Below are 11,945 nucleotides of genomic sequence, written 5' to 3'. Positions count from 1 at the left end.
AATATACAATATACACTTAACTCTAGCCTTTTTTCTTTTTCTCTAAAAATCTTAAGAGCGAGAACAAAATGTATAACAAACTGACCATATTTTCCTCAAGGCAAACAGAGGCAAAAATAGCACCAAATAATACAGTAGGCAGTGACAATGGATAATATTTCCCATTTATTTCCTGAATAGAAACTTACCAATTGTACATGAAAACATCAGAATGACATGGAGGTTTTAGAATACACTAAATTTTGAAGAAGATATTCAGTCTACTCAAAAAAAGCTTATGATCTATATGCTGTGCAATCTTTTGGTCAAGCCCCTGATAATTATTTTTCAAAGGCTGAGTTAGGAATAGCATCCTTGAATTTTCAACATACTCCTTTCAGAGATTTTTTGTGCATAAATAAAAATTTTCAAATTATATATACAGAAAAAGACCTACTTATCAGCAGGTATTGGGTTGGAGCATTCTATGGCAGCATATGCTTATTTCAATTGTCAGTGAGAAGTTGCTTCTGCCATCCAGGAGGGGGCAGTCTGCATCTATTCGTACATAACCCTGAATTAAACTGCTGCTTGGCACTCATTTATTCAAAGTGATGCAAGTGACTCGGTTTAAGAAGTCAGTTGAGCCATTGTTCCTCGTTTTTATTCTATTTTCTTTGTACTTTTAGTAGGAATTTGGAGCTCCATATCAGTGCTGATGTAAATACACAAAAGTGAAAAAGAGACATTTTTTAATATTCAAAAGTCGTTTCTTGGCTTCTTTTCAAACTCACTGAATGACATTCTGTATGCCCAAACTTATGCAAATACTCTCATTTGCACGCACGCACGCACGCATACACACACACACACACACACACACATACATACAAAGATACAAGTGCACACAAACAATTACTTCAAGAAAGCATAAGAGCAAAAGGTTGTCCACAGAGTAAATGCATGTAGCTGTACTGTGGAAATGGACTATCTTGGAATCCATCTCATCTTATAGTTGTTATGCATAGAAAAATCACAACTAAAACAATAAAGCTTTCATCACATCCAAATTTAACATCAAATGCCAATTTGGGACCTAGTTTGTACAATTTTATGTGAAGGGAAAAGGTAAATGAATGACTTTGTTTTGAAAGACCTGCCTTTTTTTTCACAGCAAACTCCAACTATGCTATAGTGGAGAGAGTACCAGTTCATTGTCCTGATGCCCATTTGATCTTCAACACATCAAATTATATGGTTATTATGATTTAGAGGCCATTGAAACATAACCAAATCATATGTAATGTCTGTTAGATTCATGCATACGAGGTCATGTGGAAGAATGGGGTCACACCGTGGTTTCACTCTTCCACAAGCCACTTTTCATTCCAACAGAGCTCTGCGACTGGTCCGTGCCACTCATGTCTTGCTCCAGCTCTAGCACTGAGTTTTTGAGAGTGCCATTAGGAGCAGTGGCCCCTGGCACAGTGGTATCGACACTGTTCAGAGGGTAAGAGCAGCGTTTCGCCTCTCGCTCAGCAGCTGCTGCCAGTTTCAAATTGTCTTTGCTCGCACAACGTCTCTGAGCGCCATGCATAGCTGCCCTGCTGGCCATAGAAGGTAACAGGGGAAATGGTTTGCGACTCCCACTACTCCCACCGTCACTTCCCTCTGAGGGGCTGGTGGCCACTGTCTCTCCAACCCGTCTACCATTGGATAGTGGGCTGGCCTGGCTCTCTGAGAGGCTATGGTGGATGCTGCCATTCTCACTAGTGGCATGCTTGTGAGCTGCATGTGAAGAATTGAGGTATTCTATACCTGTGGGTCCTAAAGCTCCCAGGCTGCCCCCACCGCCAGCAGCCCTCAGAGCTTTGAGACGATAGTGACCTCTGCCTTCACCCCGATGGTGATATTGGCCACTCCCTTGTTTAGTTCTGCTACTCACTTTCCTTCTCTGAGGGTGCACTGGGGCAACAGAATTTATAGTGGGCAGGTGGTTGTTTTTTGGTTTGGTGATGTTGTCAGTACTGGTGCTAGTGTTGTTGCCTAAAGGGGCACGAGAGACATTGTTGGAATTATCCTGTGCCACCTGCAGCAGGTTGGTGAGCTTGCAGGGTCCAGGGCCGACGCTGCTGATTCCACTTGGTGTGGATGATGACCTGGCAGATGAGGAGTTTTGAGAGTCACCTGGGGGTTGGCAGACGATGAAAAGTTGGGATCCCTGCTCAGTGGTCTGTACTCCGCTCCCAGTTGTGCAAGTGTGGGTGTAGGTAGACATGGGTTGGGAGCGGCGATATCCAGGGCAGCACGTCAGCCATGAAGCCTGCACATCTAGACGTCGAAAGCAATGATGTACCACTAGAAATACCCCCAGAACCGTGGCAGTCATCCCATAAAGGCAGCTGAACAACAAGCTGGTGTGTCCTGTCAACCACACGGCCATGGCTCCACAGCACCACAGACCCATGAACAGGAGGTGAGTAACCAACTGCACCAAGAACTGTATCTTGAGCGAGTACTGGTCCTCTGGAGTCATGACAGGGTTTATAGTGCCCACCGCTGAGTCTGTGGACAAAAGACTGGTGCTTCCCGCCAGTGCAGGTTGGCTTTCGGGCACAGGGGAGGACAGAGAAGTTCCTGTACATTCTTTGGTCACACGTTGCCTCAGGCGAAACACAGTGCACAGGAAATAGATCCAAGTCACCAACACCACGAGGCCAGCAGGGACAAAGAAGGCCCCCAGGCTGGGTCGCCACACCAGCCAGCAGCTGTATATGAAGTGATAAAGAATTCAGGAGGGTCAGTGCAAAACAAGGACATCACTGTGCACTCAACATATCACTGGAAAAAAAAAGCTATTGAGCTCAGCATAAAACAAATGTGCGGTGTCAAGGGTTAAATTGCTCAAAGTTAAAATGAGAAGTGCTCACTAAGGGCTGTTGTCTCCATAGTTGTTGACGTTGACAGCTGCAGTTATCCCGCACACAATGAGAGGAACTCCGCCAGCTATCAAATAGAACCTGGGAAAGAGAAAAATAAATCATCACGAACAAAATCCCGGTGAGAAATCTCGGAATATAAACTGGGCGTTGTCATTTCTTATTCATAGCACAGGATGCTGGGGAACAGGGTGGCAGTTTCATCTGGAACATTTGAATGTTGGGTGTCACGGTATCTTTTGTGGTTTTATGTCCCCATGGAAGTCTATGAGCTGAACAGAGCAGTCTATTCCTTCACTCCATGAATGGATGGAGTGTCACAAGGGCAAGTGGGCTACATGACCATAGTGATTTATTTACAGCGGGGTCGGGTGTCAAAAGATGCCCAATCTAATGTGGTCGAGTGGGTGACAGAGGGGTGGTTTGAAAGGCTACAGGGGTCAGCAGTATATTGTAGATGACAACTCCAGGTCATACAGCACAGGGGCAGAGAGACAGAAGGGGGGGGGGGACGGAAAAGTCCTGTTTACATTTGCATATCTGGGCTTGACAGCTGGAGTTGTTTACGTTCCGTGTCTGTACACAGAAGACTGAGAACACTTACACGTGTGAATGAGTAACAGGACACGCTCCTGTATTTACAGGACTTTCAGCAAGTTTGCAACAGTGCGACATTTGCTCTGAAGGTAAATCACACATGTCAAAGATCGCACAGTTTAGACATGATCTCTAATGTCAGCAAACATGTAGGAGGCCCTTCAAGTTCTGTTTATTTCTGCTGGGCGTGTGCTTTCACATCTTCTATGGGTAGCGAATTCAGCAACAAAGAAAAAAAAATCCACCCATAAATTTAAAAAGAACTTTGTCTCAACGTCTGCTCAAGTTGAACCATGATCTGCCACCCCAAGGGGATTGAAACATTCAGGGAGGGTTGCGCAGTTAATTATGGCACATCAACTGCCGGTTGTCAACTCCCGTTCCGATCCATACGCACACAGGATTTGCATAGGAAGTGGAGTCAGTTTTAGTAACCACTACTTGTTTCCAGCAGGACTCATTACTACCTGTTGTCACTCCTGTTAATAACTGGACTGGGTGTAAATTTGACTGGACCAAGTCCTAAAATGGGGAACCACAACCGTAGTTAGCTCTAGTGTGAACGGGGCCGGAGAGGGGAAGGAATTATGAGAGACAGTGCACTCTCTATATCAGCCCGCTCAGATTTACGACAGTTCCCTCATCTCTGCTGAGCCGGCCCGACACATTCTTCTCCACCCCCAATCTGAACTCATAGCGCCTCTGGGCTTGTGGCTTCTTTGTGCCCTCCAGCACTGCACTACCATTATTTCCCTCTGAGGCCTTCAAAAAACAGAGGAGCCTTAGTTGTTGGCTTCAATAATGGTTTATGGGTGGCCATGCAGAGGAACTTCTTTCTCTATTTCAAACATAAACCCTTATTGACAGCTAACCACAGCCACCTGGTAGAGCGTGGGTGAAGGTGGAAGGTGAGCCAAGTTTTTGCTCTGATGGTGTCACTGACCTGAGCATAGGTCGCTGAGTGGGCGGAGGAGGAGGCTCTCCCTCTGGTAGCCGTGGCATTCTCCAAACAGCCTCTTTGTAGATGACCCTGGCACTGACTCCAATCCACAACAGAGTGGACAGTGAGGAGTAGTGTAGCGCGATGCCCACCTGCCACACATAACACACAGCACGGTCGGACACCAAGCCCACTCAGATCAATGTTTGATAACAGGACACAGATGAGGGAAGATCTTACCGCCTGGCACACCACTGGGTAGCTGGTCAAGCTAATGCCACCTGCGTAGATGGCCGTTGTCATGGCAATGTGGAAGCAGGTATTGAGCAATGTGTGCCAGCTTTTTCTTGATATGCATATTGAACTATAAGGGGAGGAGAGCAAACGAATTTAGAGCAGTACTTCTCAATCAGGTTCTCAGATACCGCCAATACTGCTGGGTTTTTTTATTCTGCAGGGCAGTTCTGTTGTGTCAGTTGTTCCCACCTCCAACCAGGGATTGTGTATGAATATCCACACTGTGGCTGTCGTACATACTATATAATACATATTTTTGGTATTATAGATTAAAATATCAAATAGCTTATATACTAAAATGCCAGAGTGTATACCATTTTTGCTGAAAAACCTAATATTAATCGGCTGGACACTATTCCAGAAGAAAATTATGACTTTGCCTGGTTAACATGGAGATACAGAAAGCAAATGCTGGCCAGCCCATATTTCTCCACCAAGTTGGCCGACTGCGATTCAGCAGCCTTTCAAACATTTGTTTGCTGTATAAGTCTTGTTTTGGATGTATATAAACAGCAAAATGGTGACTTCGCTGGTTACTATAGAAATATAGGTTGCACGATCCGTACCCACCTGCCGTCACATCTACTGGTTAATTGATGATAGTATAATAGGATTATACTGCATGCTAAATGTGTTATGATGGAATAGTAACTACTTTAACCGTAGTACCGGTAGTATGGAGAATATTCTATTAGTATGTAATGCATATTAGAGTATTTGGACATAGCTAGGGTTTTTTTTTTTAAACCTGGAACAACAGGTAAATGTGATTAATTACCTGGCAGAATAGAAAACCAGCTGTACTGATGGTACCTGAGGACTGGCCTGGGGCACCACTGATTTAGAAATGTAGAAAATTAAAATAAAAGAGTCAACGTGATCTAGTTTTAACATCCTAACACACACCCACATACACACTACACACATGTGTGCAGCAAACACTCATACACAATACCTGTGGTATACAATATGTGTGATGATGATGGTGAAGAGGCAAAGGAGGAGTACTGCAGTGCAAGCGTAGACCACAGGGTGGAGTACCCTCACTGACACAGGCAGAGAGTTTGGGAACTCAGGCACCTCCTAGTAAAAAACAGAGAACGTGTAAAGCAAAGAAAGAGACCTCAGTTCAACCTTTGTATGTTGCATTCTCTAACAGCTTGAGCGCACAAGATACAAAATTATCCTGAAGATAATCTAAACCTTGCCTGCCCTACCTGCAGCACAGCATAGTTGCTAAGAAGGGAGCAGCGTAGCGTGGAGGTGATGCCGTCGGTGCGAACCAGCTGACAGCCCTCTTGGGTCCAGCCTCCCTGTTTCTCCAGGGCCCGCAGGCTCCACTGGGCTGCCACTGGGTCAGTACCAGGAGACAAGTGACGCAGTGACACCCAGACAGGGTCAGAGTGATTCCACATGCTGCAGCCGTCTGTCACAGAGAGGAGGAAAGTTACAATTCAAATTCACATTCTGTGACTTTATCCAGATTCCATCTAAAATGAAGAAACTAGGGGGGTAGTACTCGAGTGTGGATTTGGTCTCAAGTCCGCATTCTGAAGGTCTCAGTCTTATCTCAGACTTCACAGCATGATAACTTAGTCTAGACTCGGTCTTATGTCATGATCAGACTACACGATATTTTTTTTCCTTTTTTTTTTTTTGTCTTTCACAATGGTCACCATGTCAGATTAGGCAATCACAGTGCTATGCCATGAATTCTTGCTGGCACCATTACAAGTATGATCCCGACCAATCATCGTACGATCTTGCGCGAGTTCATAGATCGTCAGGGCGGAGGGTCAAGAAATTGTCAATCATGGCTACAGAAGCGCTATGTGTGTGATGCTGGCGGTCTTGTGTTCCAAAAAGAAAAAGAAAGAAAGAAAAAAGATTGCGGACACTGTTGCAGCTGCTGAGGAATGATAACATAACATTGCTTAACCAGCAACCGGGTTGCAGAAGGGCCTCCGCTATTTCTCGCCAATGTTTATCTTTTTTGACTCTGTCATGGTCCTCCCTGCAGGGAACGTCAAAAAGGCAGGGGTAACGGTGCCACTGCTCAGTGGACCTTTCCTCGGTTTCGTCGTTTCACCTGACAGCAGCAACTGCAGCATCCCTCTCTCTCTTTGCCGTGTTTACATACGATGTGCACCAGAGAGTACTCTGTCATCATATTGGTCAACGTCAAAGAGCATGTCGTCGCAGGAGTTGTCAGACTAGGCAGGAAAAGAAATCTGGCATGCTGGACTTTTCGTCGGGGTGTTGTGGGGCATCCCAGACGTTACATCGCTGTTCTTCGATTATGTCACACTACACGGGGTAAAAACGCCCGTTCGTCGCAGCTGCGGGTGTTACGGGTGTTGCAACACCCACACTTACACGGAAACATGACCCCACGACCCCCACCACACACACACACACACACACACACACACACACACACTTTTTCCTGAGGCAGTCATTGATGAAACGAAACTGAGTTCCCCATACATGAAAACCTATTGGTCAAGTGAGATTGACTGAACGGCCATCCGGCCAATCACAGCCATTTGAACAACCCAACAGGCCAGAGATGAATAAACCGTTAAAGTACAGCGAAATTATGTGCGTGCATCTGGAAACCGTACTTCTGTCGCTCGCCGCGGGCTGTGAGAACAGATTAGGGAATAACAGATCAGAGGTATGAAACAGCTATTTAACTAGTCAGTAATGTTGAATTTTCTTTGGTAACTTGTCTTGATATGTGATGTGTCAGCGGACATTAGTCATTGAACATACAATGACATGGCAAACAAACTAAATGTAAGCTCATGGTAGCTGACATTATGCCTCCCTGTTCTGGGGACATCTCTTGCACTCTCGGTTTACCATGTCTCTTGTCTCAGCAAGCAGAAAATTAGTAGGCTAGCAGTCTGTAGAAGACCAATGTTGGCTAGCTTGATAGTATGTGCTAGCATTAGCGATAGTTTGCTGGCGACATCCAACGAGTTTGACAATGTTCAACATTCTCATTGTTCTTTTTGTTATGTAAGATACGAGGAAATGCACAAAAGCAAAAGACAGAAGATTGACTCCTTTTTCAGGTCAAGTAGTCATGTAAATGGAGTTACAGTGACATGGGCTTGCTAGGTTTTTGCTTTGGAAGGGAACAGAACGCTAATACTGCTCAATACTAGTGCTGGTGAATATAGTATGTTGGGGAGAAGGTCGTGGTGCTCCGATGCACATTTTGAACTCAATATTATTTACATATGGTGGTGAAGAAAATGTAGAGATGCATTGCATTCATTTTGATTTGGCATGTTGTGGAGATTGGAACGGGGATCGAAGGTGGGGGGCTGCGGTGCTCATGTACCACCCCTAGAACTCCCCAGAGGGGAACTGTCAGGGCCCCCTAGGCCATCAGAGAGGGCCCAAGCTATTCTAAAAAAGAACATTTCAAAAGTCATCAGTTCTAATTTTATTTTATCAATTCATAATTTGACAACATCTAAACAAAATGTTTCTGAGGAAATAAACCCTTCAAACCTGCCTATTCAGTTTGTGTTGGAATGTGAAGGGTTAAATGAAAGAAGTCCGTTTGTCTCCTTATCAGAATTTTGCTGCCTCTGCAGTTGTTAGGAAGAAAATGCTCTGCTTTCAGCTCTGTGATTGGTGGTCCAGCTATAATTTTACAGAGGTCAGAGCAATACAGAGTAATTTCAAATGACAGTAAAATTGGCCGATCATATCTTCTCTCTAAATGGGTTGGCTTTGTTATTGCTAACTTTATGACAAGTTCTGCCCGCTGCAGGAGGTCACGGATCACAAGCTAGTGGGGGGGGGCAATTAATTAGCTAGCTAACAATCCTGTTGATTCATGATGGAAGCCACAAGTAACATTACTGCTAGTGAGGAAGACACCGTTGCAACTTGATTATCCACGCCATTTTTGAGATGAACTTTTAATGAAAAGTTGGAGTTAATCGGCAAAGGAAGACCTACACAAAGGGTAAGTTATTCAAAATATAATAGGCCGCTGTGCCAACTGATTTTATTCTGGCCACCGCCGCCACTGTTTTGTATATGCTAAGGTTTATTTCGGGAAATGGTCATTATGCGGAATTACCGTAACATATATATTTAATAGGCCGCTGTGCCAGTCTAATAATATTATTTATTAACAGTATTACTTGTTTGTGGTGGTGGGCTCCCAAAATGCCATAATCACTGTTCACTGTCCATGGTTCTGAAGTGTTGCCGATGGTTGTAGTGTCATGATGAACATGACATTTTGTTGGTTTTGTGTGGTAGGAGGGCATGGCTGCCATGCGTTTTGCACCCTGGCCCATTGTAACCCTATTCTGCTGGAGTGCATACTCACCTTGTGTGATGATGTGATTATTTGTAAAGAGGATTTGCGTTTTGCTTTAGAAATTAGCTCTTTTTTTCTTTTTTTTTGGCGATAACTCTCTCTTTGCTGTTTGCTCGTTCCCAGATAGCATCAAGATGTGGACCACTTCAGGCAATGATGCGGTACTGATGGCCTTCTTCTGGCCCTGACAAAATGGATGTGAGCCTGAAGTGGCCCACATGTATAATAGCAAATATGCCAAATCAAATGTGGGCCTCTTTTGGCAAAGATGCGGTGCTCTCAGCAACATGTAATCTGGATGTGACCCTGAAGTGGCCCGTGTGGTAAATGGTGAATATGGCCCAAATATCACAAAACACCTTTGGCAAATATGTGGACCGCCCAAATGTGATCATTCCATGCGATATGTGGGTCAGATGAAAGTGTCGGGTGTGGGACGGGTCCAGGCCACAGCAATTTTGCTATCTAGGTTGCATTACTAAAGCTGGACCAGCGTCTTAATTTTTGTTTCAGAGCTGGAATTGTCATAGGTAACTTTTGTAGTACAATGGGAGAGGACACGTAAGCTAGGCTGGTAGTTTGCTTTTTTTCCTGATGAGGGAAGGGTGCTCAGAGGGCTAAGTTTTGAGTCACAGTTCACTACTGGAACCCACGCACTTTTAAATTTGCTGCTTCTCCCATGGTACGGACACACAATGGTTTTTCAAGACCAGTCGAGTACTCTAATTTACTTTTATTTTAGGAATGAATGTCAAACTTTCCCAGAGGAAGTCAATAAAGTGCAGTCTAAACTGATTTGTTCCTTTTTTATGATTGATAATTTATGTCTCTGAAACAAGAAAATTTGAATTTCAATCATTCCATCCTTGACAGAGCGAAAAAAAGCCAAAATATGATAGATTCGGTCTCGGGCTTGATTCGAACTCGCCCCTGTGGAGACTTACACTGGACTTGGTCTTGCTTTGGGTAGTCTTGGCTACAAGGTGAGAAAAAAACCTTCGATGTTGAGGTGCGTTCCCTCACTAGCTCTGAGTGGTCCCCATTAATTCTAGATAATATGATGGAAATTTTCCTCACCCAAGCCTACGAACATGACAGGGGTATTGACGGTCCGTCGGCGAGAGTGCTCCCCAGGAACGCTGGAATTCCCAGACAGAGGGAAGAAGCGGCCTGTACGAAACGCTATGAACTGCAGCTTACAATCTGTGGGGGCATCAGGAGGAAACAGGGAGGCTGGGAGAGTCACAGAGGCCAGGGCTACTGAATTCTGGAGAAAGAGAAAAAAAATAAAAGAGACACATTCTAATTGAATATCAAGTGAACATAGCATAGAGTGTGTTCCTAATAGCATGACAAGTGCAGTACTTCAAGTACTTCAAGTGCAGTACTTGCCACAAGGGGCCTTCATTGCAGTCATGGTTGAGGGAAGGGGTACAGATGGGTTTTTATGTCTCACCTTTAGGGGGAAATTGTTTAGGGAGGTGTTATGGGAGCTGGTAGTACAGCGGAAACGAAGCTGCTGCTCATGGTGGGACTCTGCTCCCTCTGAGACCGGGCTGCCTGTTACGACCTCACGCCGCTGGTAGGCGGTGCAGCTAATGCCAGTGAAGTGTGCTGGTCGAATCAGATGAGCCTCCATCACAATATTCCTGGAGACCTGAAGATATCAGTTTGATTTAGATAAATCGTAAAGGGAAAGCCTTCATATTTACGAAAAATATGATGTTATTTTTGGAGTTGGAAGTCACTACAATTGAGAGGTCTTGAGCATGACTGTGGAGTTGAGGCCAGGCCAGCATCTCCAAAGAGTGGACAATGGAGCTGCAGGCTCTCTTCTCCCTTTGGGCGTGGGCCAAGATCTGGTCATCCACCTGCATCAGGTTACTGCCCATCTCAACTAGTACCTCTGACAGCTGTTGGGTTAAAAAAAAACAAAAGCATAGAAGATGAAATAATTACACAAATGCAGAAATGCTTGTGGAAACAAACATACTACCTAAACTGTAACCTCTGAAAAAAATGATGCAAATTTGATGGGGCAGTCTCTCACCTCTCGAATCTGTCTGACATATTCAATGAACTTCTCCATCAGCTGGGCTACATAAAGCACATCCACTGAGTCAGTAAAACCTGCTGCCTCCAGAGTGTAAGAGCGCACCTGATGTGCCACAGTGACTGCATTAGAAGCATTGATGGGCCTCTGAAATACAGAAGTTGTGGGGTTAGGAAGCTCTGCCATAAACGTGAATCATATACACTACCGTTCAAAAGTTTGGGATCACCCAAACAATTTTGTGTTTTCCATGAAAAGTCACACTTATTCACCACCATATGTTGTGAAATGAATAGAAAATAGAGTCAAGACATTGACAAGGTTAGAAATAATGATTTGTATTTGAAATAAGATTTTTTTTACATCAAACTTTGCTTTCGTCAAAGAATCCTCCATTTGCAGCAATTACAGCATTGCAGACCTTTGGCATTCTAGCTGTTAATTTGTTGAGGTAATCTGGAGAAATTGCACCCCACGCTTCCAGAAGCAGCTCCCACAAGTTGGATTGGTTGGATGGGCACTTCTTGCGTACCATACGGTCAAGCTGCTCCCACAACAGCTCAATGGGGTTCAGATCTGGTGACTGCGCTGGCCACTCCATTACCGATAGAATACCAGCTGCCTGCTTCTGCTCTAAATAGTTCTTGCACAATTTGGAGGTGTGTTTAGGGTCATTGTCCTGTTGTAGGATGAAATTGGCTCCAATCAAGTGCTGTCCACTGGGTATGGCATGGCGTTGCAAAATGGAGTGATAGCCTTCCTTATTCAGAATCCCTTTTACCCTGTACA

The 11,945-nt window shown here is 44.6% G+C and overlaps 1 protein-coding gene across 2 annotated transcripts in view; it reads right to left on the bottom strand.

Moving 5' to 3' along the window:
- Nucleotides 1–147: 147 nt before the first annotated feature.
- adgra2 (adhesion G protein-coupled receptor A2) overlaps nucleotides 148–11,945 on the bottom strand; it is a 54,112-nt gene continuing 42,314 nt past the window's right edge. Inside the window, exons 10-19 of one of the 2 annotated variants that reach the window (XM_056282661.1) lie at nucleotides 11,154–11,303; nucleotides 10,855–11,016; nucleotides 10,560–10,760; nucleotides 10,181–10,370; nucleotides 5,970–6,178; nucleotides 5,708–5,835; nucleotides 4,696–4,819; nucleotides 4,459–4,607; nucleotides 2,910–2,999; nucleotides 148–2,747 (exon numbers count right to left, since the gene is read on the bottom strand). In XM_056282661.1, coding sequence (XP_056138636.1) covers nucleotides 1,328–2,747; nucleotides 2,910–2,999; nucleotides 4,459–4,607; nucleotides 4,696–4,819; nucleotides 5,708–5,835; nucleotides 5,970–6,178; nucleotides 10,181–10,370; nucleotides 10,560–10,760; nucleotides 10,855–11,016; nucleotides 11,154–11,303 — 2,823 coding nt within the window. In that variant the 3' untranslated portion in view covers nucleotides 148–1,327. The remainder of the gene's footprint in view (nucleotides 2,748–2,909; nucleotides 3,000–4,458; nucleotides 4,608–4,695; nucleotides 4,820–5,707; nucleotides 5,836–5,969; nucleotides 6,179–10,180; nucleotides 10,371–10,559; nucleotides 10,761–10,854; nucleotides 11,017–11,153; nucleotides 11,304–11,945) is intronic. The other variant, XM_056282668.1, reaches the window with a different exon arrangement.

Source organism: Lampris incognitus, chromosome 1, assembly GCF_029633865.1.
Source record: "Lampris incognitus isolate fLamInc1 chromosome 1, fLamInc1.hap2, whole genome shotgun sequence".
NCBI lineage: Eukaryota > Metazoa > Chordata > Actinopteri > Lampriformes > Lampridae > Lampris > Lampris incognitus.
This window is presented reverse-complemented; position numbering and strand designations above follow the sequence as displayed.